Source organism: Mustelus asterias, chromosome 17, assembly GCF_964213995.1.
Source record: "Mustelus asterias chromosome 17, sMusAst1.hap1.1, whole genome shotgun sequence".
Lineage (NCBI taxonomy): Eukaryota > Metazoa > Chordata > Chondrichthyes > Carcharhiniformes > Triakidae > Mustelus > Mustelus asterias.
In genome coordinates this window covers 42142206-42166680 of record NC_135817.1, presented here as the reverse complement: position 1 = coordinate 42166680, position 24475 = coordinate 42142206, and the positions used below count along the sequence as shown (strand labels likewise).

The following is a 24475-nucleotide window of genomic DNA, read 5'->3' as shown; positions in this document are numbered from 1 at the left end:
CCAAGAACATAGCATGAGAGGCCAAAAATTGCTACCTTCCCGGCCCTGTTTTCCTGGCGAGAACAGCTTTTCACCATTTCATTAGCAACAGAGTGTCTAGTTCTCCATATCATTAGCGAGTCTGGCACGGCTGCTCCCCCCTCCCAGACGCTTCCCACCACATTGATGAGATGGCACTCTGGGCGCAGTTCACTCCTGGTCTCCATCAGCGGGGCCAGGCACCATGGCCAATCTGGGGGGTGAAATCGGAGGTCATTGAAACTCTTGGGTGGTTGGGGACAAGGTTAGACACTGTCCTGCTCGCCTGGCAGTGGCCACCTGGCACACTGGCATTGTCAGTTGGGCACTAAGTTTGCCAGATGCAGTACTAAGGGGGTGGGGCTGTGATGGGGGGACTATGCACTTTGGGGTCATGCAGCGAGGGTCATGCAATGGAGATGTGCAGGGAGGGCTCGGGCAGGGGGCCATGCAAGAATGGGTTCAGAGTGGTTATTGATGGGAGGATATGTCAGGGATCCACCAGTGGACCCATCAGGAGGGCCCTGATGCCCCAATGCTGGTGACCTGTGTCAATGTGGGTGGTGACAATGCTGCCAATGGAGAGGGGCGGTCTGATGTCCGTGGGGAGTGTAGGAGGAGGTCTCCCAAAGATTTTTTGATAGATTTTTGATTAGTAAGGGAATTAAGGGTTACAGGGAATGGGCAGGAAAATGGAAGTAAAGAACTTTGGATCAGCCATGATCCTATTGAATGGTGGAGCAGCCTTGAGGGGCCAAATGGCCTACTACTGTTCTTATTCCTCCTGGTTTCATGGTCTTACGTACAAGCGAGCTAAAAGTGGCTAAATCTTAAAAAGTAGTGTGAAAAGCTCATGCTTGCAAAAAAGATGAGAGTTTGTAACAGAGGATGAGATCATTAGTCAGGCATTGTTGGTTTGTTTGGTTGGAAAGGAACAGTGGAAAGTTACGCCATCAAGAGTGTCATGACCCAGATGAGAGCAGGATTCATAGATGTTCTCCTTTTCAGGCCATTGGCTGGCAGTGGGATCCTCGGGTCCCGCTGACGCAACCTCCTGCCGTGGATTTCCCAGCAAGTGGGCGGGGTGGAGTGTGGGGTGGTGGATGCGTTAGGAAATCAAATAATCACATTGACAGCAGCAAGACCAGAAGTTCCGCGGCAGACATGCCGCCTCCCGCCACCGAGAATCGGACCTTGGCGGGGGGGGGGGGGGGAGGGGGGGGGGGGTGTGCTGAGTATCTGGGGACCTCTGATGGAAATCACCTCTCGCAGAAGGTGACCTGAGAACTGAGTTTATCAAAGTTGTAAAGACTGAGTCATTGCACATGGTGTCACATTCATCTGTGGTGTGAATGCCCTTGCACAAGGGACAGCATGATGGCACAATGGTTAGCACTGCTGCCTCACAGCGCCAGGGATCCGGGTTTGATTCCCGGCTTGGGTCACTGTCTGTGTGGAGTTTGCATGTTCTTTCCGTGTCTGCGTGGGTTTCCTCCGGCTACGCCATAGGACCATAAGACATAGGAGCAGAATTAGGCCACTCAGCCCATCGAGTCTGCTCCGCCATTCAATCATGGCTGATATTTTTCTCATCCCCATTCCCTCACCCCCTTTTCCCCATAAGCCCTGATCCCCTTATTGATTTTCTCCAATTTCCTCCCACACTCCAAAGATGTGCGGGTTAGGTGGACTGGCCATGCTAAATCGCCCCTAAGTGTCAGAGGAATTAGCTAAGGTAAATATATGGGGTTATGCAGATAGGGCCTGGGTGGGACTGTGATCGGTGCAGACCCGATTGGGCCAAATGGCCTCCTTCTGCACTGTAGGATTCTATGTATCTTTGTTGTTCTGACTATTTAAAATTAAATTTAACTTTCTTTTGAAGTATCTTTTGCTTGTTAATTCACACTTACTTTGCATTGGTTCTAAACTGTGTTAAAATAAAGGCTACAAAAAGTGGAATCTTGTGAGTAATTTCTTCATTCGGGGGGTGGGGGGGGTAGCGTTATTCACTAACTTTGGTTTACGATTTCTCCACGGGGATTGTAACAACACCAGAAAAGCCTGCAAAAGACCAAGGATGTTTGGAAGAAGTTGCAATGATTTAAATAAAATCAGAACAATAAATTAGGAATATCAGCACTAAATAGCAGGAAATGGCATGCATGATCACAAATGAGAGCAGCAGTTGGTAAAGATACATGTAAAAAGGAAATGTTATCATGGATAAGGTAAAAGTGAAAACAGCAGGATAATGAGAATGACATTATACATGTCATGATGCAACGCAGAGTACAATCTGCAAAATATATTTTTTTATGGTGCTACGCCACCAGATTGTTCATTCTTGGGTCTCTATGGGAAATGAATTCTGATTAGAATATCAATCAGCTTTCATCTGACTTCACAACCTGATTCTGCAGTCCTTAAAGGCTAACTACGTTAACGCAAGCTTCAATTGAAAATATATTTTCAAATAACTCGTATTGAAATCCCTCCATGGAAAATGCCCAAAGAATCTGAAAAATGATACTTGTCTTTCTGGGCAAACTCAATTCTTGGAACAATCAGGAACAGCTGGCTCTGAGCATTCTATTCAGAAGCTCCAGTTATAACCACTAGCAAGATTTGTACTGCTGCAAATGTAATATCTGCTGCAGAAGAGTCCTTTGTGGTACACCCTTTGCTGAGAAGCAATGTTAATTTTCTGAGATATTTCATTCTGCAGAGAAATTATTGCAATGTGAATGACGCTGGACAACATAATTCATGACAGATGCCTGCAAACACTACTGAAAACATTTCTAATAGTCCCTTCAAATATTCTAGGCTACAAAGAATCCCACATATCAATACCACAAACCTGAACACTAAGCCCTCAAATCACATGGAAAGAATTTTAAAAGTTGCACACACATATACATTGTAAAGAGTGCACTGCTGCAGAGGTGTGTATACTCTTCTGAGTTTTGTGTCCATTTATACTCCTTTGGGAAAAGGTGTGTCCAGGCAAGCAAGACCTCATCAAATTAAAGGGCGGTATTTTCCCGGCCACACTTGCCCCAAGACCGGAAAATCCCGTCTGAGGTCAATGGACTTCTGCATGGTCTATTCCCCACTCCCCCCCCCCCCCCCCCCCCCCCCCCCCGCCCCCACCCTGCTACGAGTCCCGTGGTGGTTGGGATGGGAAAATTCCATCCAAAGTGTTTAAACTGATTGAAGGATTTACCAGGGAAGAGAGAAACCATTTCCCGTGGAGCTCAGGACCAGAAACAGGAAGCATCACCTTAAAATTACAGCTGGGTTGTTCAATGGTAAAATTAAGATGCATTTCTTCACACAAAGCAATGTTGAAATCTGGAACTCTCTCCCAAAAAAGCCACTGAGGTTAGTTCAACAGAAAATTTCAAAATTAAAATTAACAGATTTTTTGAGGCAAGGTCTTTGAGAAATATGGAACCAAGGTAGGTAAATGGAGTTAATAGGCATATTGGAAATCAATGGTGGTATTGCCTTGTGGGGCTGAATGTGTTGATCCTGTTCCGATGTAATGGCAGTGAAATCCCACAGGTGTTTTATCAGCCTCCTCCAACAATTCTGATACACTCCTCGTGGAATTTCAGTTCCAATAATATTAACTTATCTTTTTGTTGGTGTACAGAGGCTTCACTGACAGCACCTTTCCCATGATCAAATAAGCAGATTCTGCACTTACATGTCAAGCAAGTGCAAAGATATTAGCCATGTTTGTTGGCCAACTTACAACCAGAAGTGGTATATGGGTGGGCATGATTTCCACAGGGGAATGGGATGGCTGATCACATACAATCTTGTGCCATTCAGCTCATTACATGTGCACTGCCAGGAGCTCACCAACTCTCATGGCGGGGCCACACAGAAAATCGCCATCCCAGCTGTTACTTCATTGGGTTGACGGTCCCGGCACTATATTTAAAAGGCACCTGCACGTCCTGCACTATCCATTCCAGCTTTCCCTAGCCACCACTCCACACTTCCCTGTTAATCCTTCCTCCCTTCTGTTAAGGTGCTGGACCAGAACCCCAAGTTATATTATAAAGCCAGACTAGACCCCAACAATTTTTCTATAAATGTGAGGACAAGATGTTTGACTTCAGGAGTGATTTCATTGACAAAGTAGGGATATTTTATCATAAAACAAATTTTATTTAATAACACAGTTCAAATATAAATCTAACCAATGAATTGACTTAACCATGAACACCTGAACAATATTTAAAAATGAAAGGAAGCAACTTTACTTTCTTTATGGCTGTCCCAGTTTCAAATAATCAACATTCATGCATAAATCAAATCCATTTTTAAATAAATATGGCTATCAAACCCAGACATACTTTTGGAGAGAGATAGAGGTCTATAAGCCTGCAAAATCCTTCTACCTTTATCTAAGCTTCAGCTGCAACTGACTACTTTTTGAAAAAGCTTTCATTTTTTGCTACAGACCTAACTCTGCACATAAGCCACATCATCACATGACCCTGTCAATCTCTTTAATTAGAAATCCCAGGGGAACTTAAATAAACAAAAGTCCATAGCTGTACTTAACACAAGCACTTGCAAGGGTGAATTAAGTAATTATCCTGTTCCCCCAAAATCTAAGCTGCATTCTGCCAGACATACCGACTACCTGCAAATAAAGCTGAATTTTTAAATATTCACCTGAAACATAAATATATCTGTATATCAATTGCATTACTATCATCACATTTTCTTGGTAATCCTCCACATAATTACATCGCCGCCATCCAACATAAAGTAGCATTTACGGACACTCCCCAAGAGGGCAATGCTGTGGCAAATTAGGGCTAATCATGGAAGAAGTGAAGCTGGGCAGCTGCACACCATTTATGTGCAGTCGTGAAAGTGAATGTTTGAATTTCTCGCTGGTCAGGAACTTAATTTGGTGGGGGAACTTAATTCCGGCAAGGTTGCCTTTTAATGAACATTCATAACTTGCTAATGCAATGCAAAAGGGCTTCCCAACATTTATTCATCCGGAAACTCGACCTGCCTTTAACCAAGGCCCCAGGTCTTAATTGCTAAAGTCCATCCCACCATCAGGAAACTGATCTTTGGCCTCCTGTCAAATTAGGTTCCCTTCCTTGCCAAGCTTCCCGCTGCTGGTGAAACTGGAATATTCAATCCAACAGCACATGCTCAGCACTGCTTTCTCAAATACAGTTAGGAATGGATAATAAATCGCCTTGCCAGCGATGCCTTAACACCAGGAAGAAAAAGGTAGGATTTGTTTTTTGAGAGCCATGTGACATGCTGAATTGTGACACAAAGGTTGTCACCAGGGTCAACCAGTGAACTGCAATGGTTCATATAAAGTGGAGAGAAATAAAAACATTACCATTCATTGATGGACTTAGACTCAGAACAGACGGGCTTGGTTGTTCTGCCATGAAGAAAATGTTGCACTTCTCTGCAACACTTTGGTAATGTCAAATATTGTTTAAAATTATCCTTACATAGGTGAATTAGCCTACAGAATATAAAGATAAACAAGGGAAAATCAACATGAACTGATATGAATTGTACCGGAATAGTCCCTTGTACAAAGTACTTAGCTATCTCTGTCTTTATGTGTAACACAAATAGCTTACTCTTTAAGTTAAACAAGTGGAATAATATCAATTCACCCAGGCATTAATTCTGATTATAAATTACCTTTAAACCTCCTGTGGGATTGTTCATGGCTAATCTGAGCATGGTTATGATGTTTAGCCTCTTACCTGTTCTATATCTTTAGTACTATTCCTAAGGGAATCCCTATGGGAAATTGGTCATATCGGCAAATCCAGGTAACTGGAGATGCTTTTAAAATCTTTGGACTAACCACAGAACATCAGTAATCACTTTTATATCTCCAGGTCAGAAGACCTCCATATGAAATTATTAATTTAATCCATTTTCTAAAATTTCTGTTTAACTATAACATCATTTACAATATGATAAGGTATTTTACAGAAATCTGCTAAATGGAAGGGCTTTTTAAAGACAGATATACCACAGTAGCAAACATCTCGGCACTACTCATGGGAGTTGCAACATATTATTTTATAAACATTTTTACAGTTGGGGTGCTCCCAATTGGCTCTTAAAAAATGTCTACAGGAAACATTAATACACCTTTCCATTTTACAGATGATAACAGGTTGATTCGCATTAGATGTTATTGCTTGAAATTTCCAGTACTTCCCCTATTTAGCTGAACGACATTATTGAACCCGATGAGAAAATAAAGACAGTTCCATCTTTCAGCTCATAATCTTAATAGAGAAGTAGGTAATAGGCTCAGTTATGCTTTTAAAAAAAGGATTCGCAAAGACCCATTGCCTGCAAATAAAAGGAGTATGTTCAAACCTCGTGCCTTTTTTGAATTACCCATGAGCATAAGGAGCCGAGCATTCCCTATTTCTCCATAGCAATGCCTCACCCAATCAGAGTTGATGTGCCAACTGATCAGCACCCCTTTTCTCCTGCAGTATAAATTGTTGTGATCATTCTTGCGTTTGTCCTGGTGAGTGCAAAATGAAAAGTTTCGGCAACATAGCCCTCTTTTCAGCAAAATTCAAGCTCTACCTAACATGTACCGTTAATTTACCAAATGTCATTGATTAAAACACCAAACCTGGATATTAATTGTTTAAGAAATTGCATTTAATGCAATGCAGTGCAATGCAATAGAATCTGACACATCATCTGGTTACTCAGAACTGAAATCATACCTCTTTCATCTTGGCACATTAAGAGTCAGACTAAAGATAATTAGATATTTTAATGATCTTGTGCAACTGTGTGATGCAAAGCAACATAAAATACTGCTTTGTATCTCAGCATTAGTGTCATAATCACAGACATGAATAAAATCAGGTTCAGTAAACCAGTTTTGATTCAGGAATGTACCCAAGGACAAATAAAGACAATTTTAAAGAAAGGGTTTTTATTGGCACAACCCAAGTGAAGCTGTTATATTCAAACACCATTTATTTGCTCTATATGTCACCTCATGTTGTTTCGTTCAATAAATATTTAGTGGTTGGTTTTAATGATATGTTTTCAGTCCAAAGATCAGCTTATTTCTTTCAATGAGTGAATGGTGATTGTGTTTTCCTTTGTGAATCTGGAATGCCTATCTTTATCTCAGCCACAAAATTGTGACATCAATTACATTCAAGGATATATGAAGACAACTTGCAGAAGCTTCATTTTAACTCATTCATAAGGTTGTGAAACAGATATTGGATACATTATGCGTAACACTTTATTAAAAGGATCGCCATTATTATTTCCTCTGCTGAACACAATAACCCTAACCTTGAAACGGAAGAAAAGATGACATTTAAATGGATAACGAATCACTTATTTCAATAAATCTATGAGGAGGTGAAATAGAACATCACTCAGTAATACCTATCCCATTCTTCCCTTTTAGACTTTTCAAACCCATTCCAGATTTCTATAGCTGTCAATCTATACCACCGATTTCAGGAGATTGCAGAGCTGGAGGTATCAGTCCTTTTTTTCCTCTAACTGCATACTCCATTCAAGTATGGTCCATTCGAGCATCTCGATGATCAGACAGAGGTTTAAGCTCAACACCTGGAGAATCATTGGCACAGAGTATATCACACTGTGTCACAGAAAGTTGGAACACCAATGTATTGTACCATCTTGCCACCCATCAATACATTAATTTCAAGCAATGAAAGAACCATACGGAATTCATTACTATTTTTGAGTCAAAGGATGCAAGTTTACAGCCCTGGTTGGGAAGCGGGAAAGATTGAAAAATAGCAGGAAGTCATGCCAGAATGGCACCTCAACTCAGCCTGCTGCTGGCAAAGTTTCCACTGGCGAGAGCAGCTATAGCTCAGCTGCTTGCCAAAGAGAAGAGGGCAACCAGTTTGAATTATCCAAGGCCCAAGTAAGAGTGATTTTACTGGGTTACCAACATTTAGATAGTGGTATACTGCACCAGCCAATGCCACATAAGGAGGCAGTCTCTCTGTGGTTTACTGGGAAGGCAATTGGAGCCAGAGGTTCCATGGCCCAGTGAAGGAGTGTCAGCAGCAAAGGCTGCCCTTGCAGCCCTCAATGCCACTGCTGAACGTGTTCCCCTCTGTTTGGCAGGGCTTGCCCACTCAGCTCATCAAATATTTACCCCCTGAGGCTGCCTTCAGCTTTAAGTGACACAGCTGATGTTTCAGATTGGGTCAGCAGTGCGCAAGGCCCACCAACCACCCTCAACAGGCTGATTCCCTCACTTAACAGGAAGGCAATGGCCTAGTGGTATTATCGCTGAACTATTAATCCAGAAACTCAGCTAATGTTCTGGGGACCTGGGTTCGAATGCCAACGGGGAAATTTAAATTCAATAAAACATATCTGGAATTAAGAATCTACTGATGACCATGAAACCATTGTCAATTGTCAGAAAAACCCATCTGGTTCACTAATGTCCTTTAGGAAAGGAAATCTGCCGTCCTTACCTAGTCTGGCCTACATGTGACTCCAGAACCACAACAATGTGGTTGACTCTCAATTGCTTTCTGAACAAGGGCAGTTAGGGATGGGCAATAAAAGCTGGCCAGCCAGCGATGCCGATGTCCCAAGAATGAAGAAAAAAAAGTTGCGGGCTCTTAATTGCTTTCCCCTGACAATATTGGTGGCACAGTGGTTAGCACTGCTGCCTCACAGTGGCAGGGACCCGGGTTCAATTCCCGGCTTGGGTCACTGTCTGTGTGGACTCGGCACATTCTCCCCATGTCTGCATGGGTTTCCTCCGGTTTCCTTCCACAGTCCAAAAGATGTGCTGGTTAGGTGGATTGGCCAGGCGCCAGAGCATGGCTATTGGGGGATTTTCCCAGTAACTTCATTGCAGTGTTAATGTAAGCCTACTTGTGTCACGAATAAATAAACTTAAACCACTCTGATGATGTGAACTCCGGCTTTTGCAAAAATTTTGCCTGGGTAGTATTCACTAACAATAAAATATAAATCAGATCCTCTATACTCTAAACTATGTTTATACAATTTGGATATGCCTTTTACACAATTGTCATTGGCACAATTGGGAGATTTAACAGGAAGTATTACACCTGGAAATGCTCACAAGATGAAAATTCTGACTTACAGATTTTGGCAGAGAATTTAATTATCTCTGGCAATATTTCTCTTCATGAAATGACACATTTGTGAAGGTCACCATGTAGGTTTACCTTTATAAATATCTTTATATCTTTACCTGGGTGGGTTTTTAGCGCAATAAAAACTCACTGCTTTGTATTTAATTTGCTAAAGCCTGTCATACTGAGTTCTTTGTAATCAGCACATAAATGGGTAAGTACAGAAGTTAATATCTCCACCTCTATAAATTTCAAAAACTCTGTTACGATCAATTGATGGGTGAGAAAGGAAGGTCATAACACATTTTAGCGAACTTAGTGTCATCAGCAACCTGAGATATATAGTTCTCTATTTCTTTATCCAAGTCATTTGTAATTATAATGAAAAGCTGAATTCATGTCTACTTAAGGGCATCACCCTGCTGCCATTGGGCTTGCCTTGCAGGAAGCACAACAAGCAAACCCATGCGGTGTCCCTTTATCAAATCAGTGTCTGATTGTGGGACCCAGCATTGGGAAGGTTGTACTTTGCACATCCATGGTTCATGGATGCAGCTGCACATGTAAAAGAGTAGCGGCCTTCAAACAGAAGTAACGTTTGTTACTGGGATTTCCAAAGCACAACTCTTTGACCGGGACACAGTGCCTGTGGCAAATGGTAACGTGGGCGCAAAAATGAGAAATTCGCCAACAAGATCTCATGATGCAATCGTCCCCACCATTATCCTAATGAAATCCCAACCGAGGAAGGTCAGAAACCTTGATTAAATAATTCCCCTAAGTGTGCTTCCCCCCACATTGGGATTTTCCCCCTCTCCTTGAGAGAACTCATTGGGGTGGGGTGGGGTGGGGGTTCCCCATGTCTATTCGGGTGGCGGGATGGTTTCCTCGTATCCATGGGGGGTTGTGTGTGTTAATTTTCAGTGCCAGATATTGGGGGACCTTTCCAATTTCTAGAAAGCCAAAAGTGCCCTCCCTACCAGAATGATAACGAAGGAACACCACCAGCACTTTTTATGTCCAAGTGCTGGAAATTATGAAGAGAAAAGCCAGGTACACAGCCAGCATATTGCACACCAAATTTCTCGCTTGAACCAACACTCAGACAAAAAGATACAAAATTCCACCCATAGGCTTTGGACACTTGTGGAGAGGTGGTGATATTCCTTTGGAGAGACAATGTACCCCTTTGGGAGAGGTCAGCTGCCTTTTTGGGATTGTTAAGAATAGATATTAATCTGTGTACAAAGTGGATAAACTCTGTCCAACTGTAGAGCTGTCATTTAAATCCCCAAGTTCTTCAATTTTTTGAAAAAAAATCCAGCCAGCAGTTGAGAAGAATATGTGCTTTCCATTTTCCTATCAGTTGACATAATCCTTCTAATACTTCTAAATATTTAAAGGGGGAAAAAATACAATGAGTTAGCAAGGGTGGAGCAGGGGGAATGTGTGGAGGTGAGGGCTAGGTGGCAGTTGAAAGATGAATGATCTTCTTTGCTCAGCCAGGGTAAGTGAACCATCTCCAGTCTCCCACTGGACCCCCACGCACCCCCAACTCCTACTCACACTCAGTAACCTTGGCCCCAGACACCAGGTCTTCCCTCTTCCCCCACTCCCCACCCCCTTCCCCCCATGCCTGCCACATCTCATCACTATATTAAATGTCCACACTGCCACTCTTCCTCTCTATGTTGTTGCAGGACAAACTAAAGCACAATAGGCGTCAATGGCACAGCCAGCTGGAGTCATGTCCAAGTTGTGAATCCTCACATGCTTTGAGAGAAGGGAAAGAGGAAGGCGCAAGAGCGTGTCTGCACTGCCAATGAAATGGGGGCAGCAGAGAAATGTGAGAATCCTCAACACAAATGCTGTCATTCCTCAATGTTGTTCCTTTCGTATCCCATGTAATGCATCGATGCCATGTGCCTTCTCTTGCAGGCCAACTGCCAGAACAGGCTGGACCATCTTTGTGCCCAAGGAACCTCCAGACTCCAGCAGTTGAAAGGAGGACTTCTCCCACTCATCGTGAAAGATGCATCACAGCTATCATCCATACTCGCATCAATGCACCTCGTTGGGTCACTTACTGGTAAGCACCTCACAGCTGATGATCCACAGCAGGCGGAGGCAGGGACAGCCCAAGGAACTGGCACTCAGAGGGATGATGTGGAGATGCCGGCGTTGGACTGGGGTAAACACAGTATGAAGTTTAACAACACCAGGTTAAAGTCCAACAGGTTTATTTGGTAGCAAAAGCCACACAAGCTTTCAGAGCTCTAAGCCCCTTCTTCAGGTGAGTGGGAATTCTGTTCACAAACAGGGCATATAAAGACACAAACTCAATTTACATGAATAATGGTTGGAATGCGAATACTTACAGCTAATCAAGTCTTTAAGAAACAAACTACGTGAGTGGAGAGAGGATCAAGACAGGCTAAAAAGATGTGTATTGTCTCCAGACAAGACAGCCAGTGAAACTCTGCAGGTCCAGGCAGGCTGTGGGGGTTACAAATAGTGTGACATGAACCCAATATCCCGGTTGAGGCCGTCCTCGTGCGTGCGGAACTTGGCTATCAGTTTCTGCTCAGCGACTCTGCGCCATCGTGTATTGTGAAGGCCGCCTTGGAGAACGCTTACCCGAATATCAGAGGCCAAATGCCCGTGACCGCTGAAGTTCTCCCCAACAGGAAGAGAACAGTCTTGCCTGGTGATTGTCGAGCGGTGTTCATTCATCCGTTGTCGCAGCGTCTGCATGGTTTCCCCAATGTACCATGCCTCGGGACATCCTTTCCTGCACTTCTTACTCAGAGGGATGCCAGAGCCCAAGACACTGCTGAACCCCAGCTGATGATGTGCCCCTTGGCCCAATTGTTCCACAGCTGCTGGAGCTGCAAAGGCAAAGTTCAAAGCACAGGGAGGAATGACAGCATCCCTCTTCAATCTGCAAGGCTGATTGAAGGAGTCCCATTGCCTTCTATCCGATGAGGTGGTGCCATCACTTCAGTGCAACGCCAACACTTTGAGGGTGGCATCCACAGTGGAGACCTTGGTGTAGGAGTTGTCTACACCATGGTGCAGGGCTTTGACTGCATGGTGCAGACACTGGTGGGAATCCACGAATGTCAGTGCAGAAGACGGCAGCACTTTTGGATCTCAGTCCAGTTACCCTCCAACCCATGGAGGAAACAGGGGACCCCAGACACCCGAAGGGAGGAGGATCACCAAGAACATAGCCCATGGCTCTACAGCCAACTGGACGTCTGTGACCCATCTGACACCTCCTCCCTGTGAGTGACACACCTCCAGCTCCTGATAGCAAGGAGGGTAGCAGTCCAATATCGGCACTGGCCTAAAGCGGGCCTGGACCTTCAACGTCCCCCCAGGGAATGCCCTCCAAAGTTATCTTAGGCCCAAGGGTGTGGAAGTCAGCAGGTCATCTCAACCTCAGTTGTGAATCCTGGGGAGACACCTAGAGGTAGTGGCAGTGGGAGGAAGATTAAGAAACAGTCGGCACTTAGTATTGCAGTATGGTCATTATTTTGTTCCTAATGTTTGTCAATAAATTTTACTTTGTGCACCTGCAGAGCCTTCACCCTGCCTGTTCATGCCTCCAAGCTTGAGGATACCACCGTGTTCACCCTGCACCTTATCTCTGTGGAGTGTGAGAATACAGTAAGAGTTTTAACTCCATCTGACGAAGGAGCAGCACTCTGAAAGCTAATGGCATTTGCTACCAAATAAACCTGTTGGACTTTAACCTGGTGTTGTTAAAACTCTTACTGTGTTTACCCCAGTCCAACGCCGGCATCTCCACATCATGACTACCATCGAGTGTGAGAATGGCAGATATACGTGCCTCCCATCCTCTTACCAGTCCCCAATAAAGAAGGGTACCCCCTCAGCTGTGATATGGACAGGAACCCAGGAAGGAGGACACGGGAAGCGCTGCCTGCATACCAGCCTTCACAATCCCTTTGAAGCAAGGACCGCCCCAACATGAAGGGAAGGTAAGGCCTGCAAGTGACCCCTCCCGACCCTTCTCCCCAAAATCGCAAATGTCGGATCCCCATCCTTGGCTCCAAGTTGAACATCTGTGTCACACAAGCTCTCTCTGGTGCCCCCTGAGCAGGGGACACCACGGAGGGTGTTGGCTGCCTGAGTGCTCACCTCCGAAAGCCTCCTCAGAGGCGAAGGCGCCAATTTCACGGTTCTGTAGACCATCTCCTCATTTATAACAACACCAGCACCGTTGTAAACGGTGCTGGTGTTGTTATAAATGAGGAGATGGGCCGGGGAGTCTTGCAAAGAGTGTTCGCTAATGAAATTCTAATATAGTAAAATGAGCTTTTTGTGGTCCTGCGGCTTGTTTCAGGTCATTCCACTGGTGAGGTGCCAGTAAGATTGGAACTTGGAAACTCGCTGGTGCAAATCACGCCCTCCCGATTTTGAACACATGCCACCATCCCCGCCTACTCATCAAGTCTACGCCACCAGTTACTGTGACAATGGCTGATCCTCTATCTCAATGCCATACATGTGCTCTCCCCATATCCCTTGACACCTTTAGTGTCTAGAAACCTCTCTCTTTCTTTCTTAATACATTCAATGACTTGGCCTACACAGTTTTATGCTGCAGAGAATTCCACAGGTTCACTATCCTCCGAGTGAAGAAATTTCTCCTCATCTCAGTTTTATTTGGCCTATCCCATATTCTGAGACTGTGACCCCTTGTTTTAGATCTCCCGACTAGGGGAAGTAACATGCCTATATCCGGTCTGTCCAGTCCAGTCAGAATTTTATATATTTAAATTAGATTCACTCTCATTCTTCTAAACTCCAGTGAATATAGGCTTGGTTAACCCAATCTCTCCTATACGACAATCCTGTCCTCCCAGGTATCAGTCTGATTAACTTTCACTGCACTACCTAAATAGCAAGTGGATCTTTATTTAGCTAAGGAGACCAAAACTGCACACAATACTCCATGTGTGGGCTCACCAAGGCCCCGTACAGCTGCAGTAAACCGTCCTTGCTCTTACACTCAAATTCTCTTGAGTGAAGGACAACATTTCATTTGCCTTCTTACCTTTTTGCTGCACCTGCATATCTGCTTTCAATAAGCATGTTAATTCTGTTTGTATTTGGAAATGTTAGCTGTCTTATTGACACATCTATCTAGCTTTCCATAGTCATGTGACTATGCCATGCTGCTGCTTCTGGAGGCAGATACCTTAAGACTAGTTTAATAAAGATCTCTCACTGAATATATGCTACATAATTTTGTTAGTCACATCCTCAAAAAACACCAGGTGTATCAAACATTATTTCCCATTCACAAATCCATGTTGACTATGCCAAATCAGATTATTATTATCAGTGTGTCCATTTATCACATCCTCTATTACAGATTCTAGTATTTACCTCATTCATGATATAAAGCTAACTGGTCTGGTTTTTCAGTTTTTTCTCTTCCTCCCTTAGTGGGGTTACATTTTGCTACCTTCCAAACTGCAGGAACCATTCCACAATCTATAGAATTTTGGAAGATGACCCCCAATGTACCCATTATCCTCATAGCTATCTCTTCCAACACTCTGCGATGTAGATTATCAGGTCCCAAGGATTTGACAATCTTCAGTCCCATTAATTTCTCCAACACAACCTTTGCACTGATACTAATTTCCTTCAATTCTCATTCTCCCAAGTCCCTTGGATCTCTAATTCTGGGAGATTTCTTGTATGATCCTCAGTGAAGACAGACACCAAGCAATCATTTAATTTCTCTGCCATTTCCCTATTCCACATTATAAATTCTCCTCAACCACATTTGTCTGAGCCAAACATTTTCTTTTTACATACCTAAAGAAGCTTTTACAGTTCATTATTATGTATTTTGCCAGTTTACATTCAGATTCTGTTCTCCCTTTTATCAGTTTCTTGGTCCTCCTTTGCTGTATTTTAAAATGCTCCCAATCCTCAGGTTTTCTATGATTTCTGGCAACTTTAAGGGTGTTACGGACAGGAGAGCCAATTAATTTAAACAGCCCTGATTTCTTCTTTCCCCACCCGTCCGTAAACTGAAACATGATTTGCTTTTGATTTCCCCCTTTATAAGCAGTGATATATTTTCCCCAACCCCTCATCTTGCTGTGATCCAATTTTTATCAACACCTCCACAGCAAACTCAAGACAGGGAAAAATCACAGGGTTAATTTGTCTGCACATAGTCAAAGGGAGGTTGGGGGAGTGGTGGTGTCGCTACGTAGCCTCCAGTGCATTCGTACAATAAAAGGATAAGGAAAGGAAGAGTTACAGGCCAAAGGCCACAGAATAAAACGTGAGTCTCCAATCAAAAATCCAATATATTCATTCACAAAATCAGCAGGTTGAAGACTTATGCTAGATAATTCACTTTTCCAATAGAGATGACTTCCAGGATGAGATAGGCAGGTAGTGATAAATTGGTCTTGTAGGCACCGGTACAGAAGTTCAACAGTTCCAGGAGAAACATTATTGTTGGGAGCCAAGCATTCACCTGGACTGAGACCTGGTTCTGAGTTGCTGCTTGGTTGATAGAAGAAAGATGTGTGAACTTTGCAGCTCCACATGACAGCAGCTTGTAGGAGTGTAACTCCCACCCCATCACTTTGATTTAGACAAAGCGTGTATATTTCTTAGTCTGGTTGCTTGGCCTTGTTTTGACCACTCAGAGGTTCAAAACCAGTTTGAGAGTCCTTTCTCCTTGCAGACTGGCCATCTCCATTAGTCAAGTCTTGGCCTGACAAATGTAAATGGTCTTTGTACAATTCCCGTGGATTTGATCCATGTAATCACAAGGATCATTCACATCTCTTTAGAGATAATAAACTGGTAGCTGTTCTGAATGTCAGGAAGTTCCTGTTGTTTGAATCATGGTAAGAAGTTTAACAACACCAGGTTAAAGTCCAACAGGTTTATTTGGTAGCAAAAGCCACACAAGCTTTCGGAGCTCTAAGCCCCTTCTTCAGGTGAGTGGGAATTCTACCAACACCACAGTTTGAATCATAGTCAAGTCTTTGGCTTCAGTCAGTTTCACGCCTTTGTCCAGTGTTTAATATTCTATGCATGTCCCCCTCCAATACCAATTCTCCAGCCACATGTTCAATTGCTCAATCCTCCTATTACTATGCAGGTTATTGTTGATTAAGGTCAATAACCCAGTTATTGCTGAGTAAGTGCCAATTGATTGCATTGTTGTTCACACATTCTATCACTTTGCTTATGATCGAGAGTACACCAATGGGCAGTAATTGGCCTATTTGAATTTGTCCTACTTTTTTTGGACAGTACATAGCAGGGAAATTTTCACATTGCTGGGTAAATGCCTGTGTTGTAGCTGTAGTGGAACATCTTGGCTAAGGGCACAACTAGTTCAGGAGCACAGATCTTCAGTACTGTTGCTGTCAAGGCCCACATTCAGTCCCTTCATCCATTTCTTGATATCACTTGGAGTGAACTGAATTGGTTGAAGGCTGGCATTTGTGATGCTGGGGACCTCTGGAGGAGGCCAAGATGGATCATCCACCTGGCACTTCCAGCTGAGGATTGTTGCAAATGTTTCAGACTTGTCTGATGTGCTGGGCTCCCCCACCATTGAGGATGGGGATATTTGTGCAGCTGCCTCCTCCTGTTAGTTGTTTAACTGCCCATCAGCAATCATATCTAGCATCTTTCAATTTTTTGAGGACAGTCAGGGAGGAGAGGGTTGTGGACAAGAAGCTTCCAGTACATAATTATAAACCATGGTTAAAGCTTACATAAATTAGGTCAAGAACAAAAACTAATTCTAGCTCATCGTCTAGTTTGTGATTCAGTGCTGCATTTCAACTGCATAGCTCTCTTCTTTCTAAAGTTCAAGTATACTCACAGGGTTTTTACTCTTCAAAACTTAACTAACATCTAAGTTACACCTGGAGAAATTTTACACTATATTCTGTCTGAAGATCAAGTATTTCAGATGAGTCAATATAATCGCAATTTTGCTAACATAAGCTCTTGCTTTTGGCCAATTGAGCTCAAAAATGATGAACTTTACTCCTACCTGAAGGGGAAATGTGTCTCCAATTTATGACAGGTTCTGGTCTTCCATTAGCCAAGCACACGAGAGTCACGTTGCTACCTTCATTGACTGTGATGCTAGATGAAATATTGTAGATCTTTGGTGGAACTATGGAGAAAAGCATATTGCAATCAGAAAATAGCTTTATATGTCTCTTATTGCCTCATATTAGTTTTACTGTCAACCAGCATTTGATGGTAACATAAGTAGACACAGCAATTCGGCTATCTGATTGTTTCCAAACCGAATCTTAATATAAATGACGTTTGTGTCTTGCAACCATATTATTGTGGAATATATAAATTGTACTAAGAACAAGTTGTGTAATCTATATTAAATTCTACCATCCATTTAACATTAAAGAGACACAATCAGGCAGTAGATTGCTCAATTATTTTAACCAGGGGGTGGCACAGTGGTTAGCACTGCTGCCTCACAGCACCAGGACTCGTGAGTTTCCTTTGGGTGCTCTGGTTTCCTCTCATAGTCCAAAAATGTGCAGATTAGGTGGATTTGACATGGTAAATGCACAGGGTTAAGAGGTTTGGGCAGAGGGGAGAGCCTGTGTGGGATGCTCTTTCAGAGAGTCGATGTGCAGACTCAGTGGCTTAGATGGCCTCTTTCTGCACTGCAGGGATTCTATGGATCTATGGTTAACAGTGTACATGAGCCATTATCCTTCTGTCCTCCAGTATTCAGCATTCGAATCTTGGACAAATAGATAGAAACAAAGAGTGTATCAATCCAAATTTAAATAGTCCTGAAGAAGTCTATATTATGAATTTGCTGGGTTGTTGTATATTTTATTTATCTCAAAGCAATGCAGAGATGCCTTGAGTTCCAAATCCAACAGTTTGTTACAGAACTTTCAGAACATCTCAGAACTCAGTATTTCCTGCACACTGGCGATCTGTGCTCTTTACTCAGAGCCCAGATCCTTTCTGGAACTTACTCAGATTTCCTACCTCCACGAACAGGTTTAAGCAAACAAGCATACAAGGGTCAGTTGCCAGACTAGCATAACCAAACACTGATGAAACAAACTATTGATCATGACAGTCTGCAATTTGAATGAGTCAGACAACACTGCCCTAAATGCATATTTATTTCAGTGCAAGGCAGCTAAGACACCGATTTAAGAAAAAATCGAATATTATTTTGGTCTGGCAGAGTTATCATGAAATTTGGACAATGTACAGTGCCAGCACAGTGTGTGGGAAACTAATATCCCCAGTGAAATTATCTTTGTAAAAACTGAATTTTTTTTTGCATAAATAATTATTATGACATTTCCCAACTCAAGTAATTAGTCTGATTAGAGTGCTCAATAGATTATAAACCTCAGTACAGTTTCGACTATTTTTTTGTAGCCCATTGTTTCATATTTCCATTGAAGCCTACTGCATTTCCTCGCACACCTTACAAATTGTACAAAGGAAATAATTTCACAAAAAATGAAGTTCTTAACTTTGAACAGATCTGTTGGGCATTCTGAAAAACAGGAATACATGTAAATTATTTCCATTTCAGGCCACAATAAGCCATTCCGTTTTGTTGGAAAATTTAATGATGCGTGGCCACAGTAGATGCAGTTACACTTATGCTACGGCAGCAATATCGGTTTTAGCATGATTCTGTGTGCCTTATTTGTGTATAGCTTACTTTGTCCACACTGATCTGATGAGGTACTTCTGAATAGCATATCTGGTCAGCAACAATGAGCCATAGTTTATCAGGAACACCCTGGTACCAAGGGCATTCAATTGAACTAAATGCGGGTCCACAAGTCTCAGCCAGTATTTTAATGTAACAGTATGAACAGCAGAGGTTCACAGTGCCTGGACAGGAGTAAAGAATCATCTATACAACTTTTTGGTCTCCATATACACTCCAAATGGAGAATTAGATTTTAAGGATGTGTGGATTTTCCAATTTCTTGCCAAAACAACAGAACTCTGCAGAACACAGCTCTGCAAATTGTACCTTTAGGTATATTTTCCAAATCTATAAATTGTGGATGACAGCTGCATTTAGGGACAGCATTACCCACCCCTTACAAATTCAACCCCAATACTGTATGTAATATATCTTTTTGCAGCTATTTCTCATGAGTGCAGAAAGACTTGGAATAACTCGTCTCTGATTAAACTGTATGATGCACCTGAACGATAAATCATCATGACAGGGGGAGGAATTAATTCTGGCAGATTAAATATACCGGATTAAAATTGAAAGAGTGAGAAACTAAAGGACTGAAATAAAATGTCAGGAACTTGGTTGATTGATTCATTCATCCGAGTTCTAGTATCACCATTACTTTGAAGTTTAGTATTGGAAGAGTTCTTTCCTAGTTATCAAAAGGGCCTTCAATTTTACCTACCATAATTATTGGTTATCACTCTCCCACGAATTGATAAATAAATATCAAATCTCAAAGTGAATTCATTTTCGTAGTACAGCACAATTATAGTGCAATTGTTCTTTAGTTTGTCAATCTATGGTTTGTCTTGGTGCCTATTTTATTTAAGAATTCCAGAGCACGGCACATACAGAAGATTACTAAGAGATCATTGATTGGAATGAATTATAATTTCAGTTTACTGTTGCAGTGAATCATGTCAGAGGAGATGAAGGTTATTACCAATGCCTATACGACAAATTACATGATACCATATGATATTGCATCTTCAGTGATTAAATCTGATATTTTCTCTGAATTTTACCTTCAATAAAATACGAGACAATTGAGACAGAATGACTTGAGCATACATTCAGACACATTTGCGATATTTGTTTAAGAAGATTGACAGTTGCGGCTTATGGAATAATGGAAATGAGGCATTCTTTGAGGGAAGACTAGATGTTTACTGTATTAAATGTTTAGTGATGTGTTCACACACCTGTACATCAGCATTTGCTCCCTCAAAGGGCGGAGATAGCATTATTGGAGGGGGATGCAACAAGGACAAACATCTAGCCTCTCTCTGCAGCCCCCAGCCCCCAATTCAAAATAAAATTACAAAACTAACATAATTAAACTCTGCTGCAAAATGGCAGCACACAATTCGCAAAAGCTAAAAGGATGCAGAAGAAAACAGAGACCCAAAAGAGATCCATTATAGACTCCTTGCAATATACTTTTGTGCTCTTTTCTTCTGTCAGGAAAAAAATATATTTTAGCCTTTACCTAATTTTACCTCTTTCCCCACCCACTCAATCCATCAATTTAATAAGTGCTGCTGACTCAAAGGTGACATTACAAATTCAACATTCATATTACCTCAGATTTGAGAAAGCTGTACTGGGATTTAGTTCAATTTCAGAAGAAATACAAACATCAGTACAGTTCCACTTAATCCAGCATAATGACCACCTGATCTGAACTTGCCTGCATTTCCATGTTCCTGTTGTTACCCCACATCTTGACCAGAATTTTCCAGCCCAATCAGCCACTGGGGTCTTCCGGTCCCATCGAAAGTCAAGGACTTATGGCTGGACTGCCACATCTACTGTAGCGGGGCCAGAAAATCTGGCCCTTGTGTTCACCCAGGACAGGCCTACCTCTCTGGCAGAGGGGGCTGCAACAGTGCCAAGGACCACCAGCTGAAAGGCTGCCCAAAAGAAGAAAATAGGTCTGCAGCCCTAAAAACCTTGGTCCACCTTTCATAATGATGGGCACTTATTTGTTGTTTGTTCTGAGTGAATCTGGTTTCAAGGACATATAACAACATGCATTTACACAGTGGCTGTAATATAGTATAACACCAAAAGTGCCTAACAAGTGCATAGTCCCAAGAATTGACACAGAACCAAAGAAGGAGGCATTAGGTCAAGCAAGTAGACTTTAAAGAACATGTCAAAGGAGGAGAGAAAGTAGAAAGCATATAGTTTTAGGGTGAGAATTCCCACAGAAATTCACTGGTGGTCTCTGTTGCTCCACTTGGGTTTCTGCCAGATGAAAGCTTAGGCAAATGAGGCAGAAGGTATGGAGATGTCACTCTGCCTCCTTTGTACAGCCTTTGATCCTGGTGCCTAGTAAAGATAATTTAGTGAGTCTTTGCAAAATTGCAGGGAACAAAACAGCAAAGCTGAAGGGACAAAAATTATCTCTTCATTCATCACTCTTCGCCACTTTTGCTCCTGGAAAATACATACTCCATAGCACAAAGTGGAAGAAAATCAGCCACCTTAAAGCTGAATCTGAGTCCTGATTGTCACTCACACTTGAGATTTCACTAGAGTGAGAGTTCTGGCAAACCAAACAGGCCGAGAACAGACCTGTCTTGCGCCAATCAATTCTAAGTTACCAGCTGGCTGGAGTGGTCAAAGGAACCATCAGATAAACCTATGATAGTAAGCAGGCAGAAGCAGGAGGACATATAAATCAATAAAAAAGTGAAACCTGAGAAGCACTTCCTTAGTGATAAATGGGCCACTGGTTACATAATTCCTTAAGTTCTCGATAGTAGGAGTAGATTCAGGTTGATTTGGTTTTGATATTGGGGGTTGGATTCTCCCCAAAAAAATTCTAAGTGCTGAATTCCAGTAAAAACTGGAGTAAAATCTCATTTTTTTCAGCGGGATTTTCAAAATGAATCTCCCATGCTCTGTGCATCACCGAGAGCCCTTGAGTCAATCACACTGAAAAGTGATGGGCAGGGCCCATTCCCACTGAAGAGGCTGGTGGCATAATGCTGAGCGGGCCATTACACATGCACTGATCTATCAGTGCCAAGATTAGCGCATGCGCAGTAGCCCTGCACTGCCATGCGACCGATCATTGGCCAGCTGGCCGTATGACCCCACCCCCCCCCGCCCCCTCACGCCCCGATTGCTGGTCTCCCAAGTGTCTGGGCCAACACCGACCTCCCCCAGGCCCACCTCAATCTCCACCCCCCCCCCCTCACCTCCCCAGCAGTCTCAATCTCCCGCTTCACCCCCTCCAGCAGCTCTGACCACCCCTACCCCCTACAGTCCCAACCCCCCTCTCCACAGTCCCGACTCCCCCTCCAGCTGACCGAACCCCCCCCCCCCCCCCCCACCCCAATGGCCAGCCCCAATCGCTGATCACAGTACAAAGTGAGAGTGGGACCCCTCCCAGCCCATCGATCTAGAGCAGCGCAGTGGGCTGGGAGAATCACCTTAATATTTAGACTTTGATAAGTTTATAAACTGCCAGAAAAAACTAAATATGTTAACAATCGCTTCAAGGACAGTAGCAATATGAGCAGAAACATGCAGCTGCAAGGTTAGATATCGACAATAGAGAAGATGGCATTGTCCACATTTATTGTTGAGAAAATGTTCATATTTCAGAAGCTTATGGGGAATGTTTGATTGGAGAAATTATGGTCAGAGATCCAGCCTGAGTTCAAAACGTTACAAAAAAAGGGTAGAGAAACTATCATTTTGAGGGCCATCGGTGAGTTTTGAATGAGAAATCTGTTGGTTTCTCAGAATAATCAATCTGGATGGCAGAACAAATCAATAGGAATGGTCACAGAAGTCATTAAAGAAAGACTGGCAAGTATTTAGGGAAATCAATTGTGGGTTTAGCTGATCAATAAATTCAGACTTTTCAGTAATTTATACATTACACTAAAAGCTGAAGGCAGATAGTTCATTCTAGGAGGGTATTAAGTCCAAGAATTGATAATATTTGGATTATTCTTAAGTATGTTGATGTGTTTTTTACTGTCAGCTATAAGTGTTTTAGATGCTTCTTGGGAACCCATCGTGCACCTATTTCAAGTCCTTCTCTGGCTCCTAGATTATCAGACTGTGGTAGCGAAGCTACTGAGGAGGTTCTCAATCCGCCCAGATTCATTACTCACTGATAGTACCAAACTGAGTCATTCCTCCAGGATCCGGAAGTCTCCTGAACGACTGAACTCGTGATGAGTTTTTCCTGGGGTGTCCCTGATGTCTTGTCGTGCCATTCATGCCGATGTTTAATCATGTTCCTTTTGCTTCATTCATACCTTAACTCTAGGGTTGGGGGTGGGGGCATGGGTTGGAGTGTGGTAAGCCAAGGCAATGAGGTGCAAGTGTGTGCTTCTTGGGTAGGGGAGGAACTCCAGTTGGAGCCAAGGAGGAGAGGGGAGTAGACGTGTATTGCAGTCATGTTAGACCCTCGCTTGTACATATATAAATATTGTTGGTAATTAGCCTTTTATAACGTGAAGCCACAACTAGTCGCCTTCAAAGTCATTACACAGACATTACCTAGTTCAAGTTGCAATATATCAGATGTAAAAACTTTATCATATTTTGAACTCTAAATGTGCTAAATAGAATTTTTGCAGTTCACTTAAAAGCCATTTGTTTGGCATTTGAGGCAGTCACATGTAAAAGATTAACAATTATGTTGAATGCTCATTCAGAAAAACAATTTACCTGTTACACATGGTTCTCTACAGCACCATCCCACATTTCCCTTTGTTGGCATAAAATGTCCAACTTTGACACTAATATTTGATTTTCAAAAATGTGTTATTTTTCAAGTTTCATATTAAAAGGCATTGTCTTTGGCGACTCTTCAAAACTCTGCCCTAATTTTGCCACACAATTTCCAGTAAATTCTTTATCCTTTCCAATACCTTTTGTTCTGCGTTGGTAGGCATAGCACACTTTTATGAAACAAACTTCCTCTGAATGAATTTGTCAATTTGTAGTGTATATTCAGGTAATTTTGGCTGGATTTTTGGTGCCAGATGTTCTCTTCTCCCAGAGCCACATGCAGACTTGCAGTTCCAATACATTTGTAGCTCTGGGAAGCCAAGGAAGTGAGCATTCGCATGTCACTTAACAACAGGGAATACTTCTCTTGCTTGACATCCACAGAATTGCATGTCCAGATGGAGCCACCGGATGGCAATGAGGAGAGTAACGGATGATTTTTACCCTTTCCCAGCACAGACACTGGGGTTGATTTTGACTTTTGGGCAGCCAACCAGGAGGAGCCCATTCTGGCGGAGAAAAGGGTGTTGTTTGTTTCAGACCTTTGCCATGTGAATTTGACGAGCGAACCGTGGATGCCAAATGTACATCTCAGTGCAACTTCCTGCTCTTCACCCAAAGGAATATTGATTGGGATCTACTTCAGTAAAATCCTACGAGTTGGGTGTGCGGACAGTGGGGGGCAGGAGTTTGGATGATGGGGTAAGAATGAGGTGGGGTGAAATCA

At 42.7% G+C, this 24475-nt stretch overlaps 1 protein-coding gene across 1 annotated transcript in view; it reads right to left on the bottom strand.

The window, feature by feature from the left end:
• lsamp (limbic system associated membrane protein) overlaps window positions 1-24475 on the bottom strand; it is an 811339-nt gene that overhangs the window by 312422 nt on the left and 474442 nt on the right. The window contains exon 3 of the mRNA XM_078231994.1: window positions 17272-17397. Coding sequence (XP_078088120.1) covers window positions 17272-17397 — 126 coding nt within the window. The remainder of the gene's footprint in view (window positions 1-17271; window positions 17398-24475) is intronic.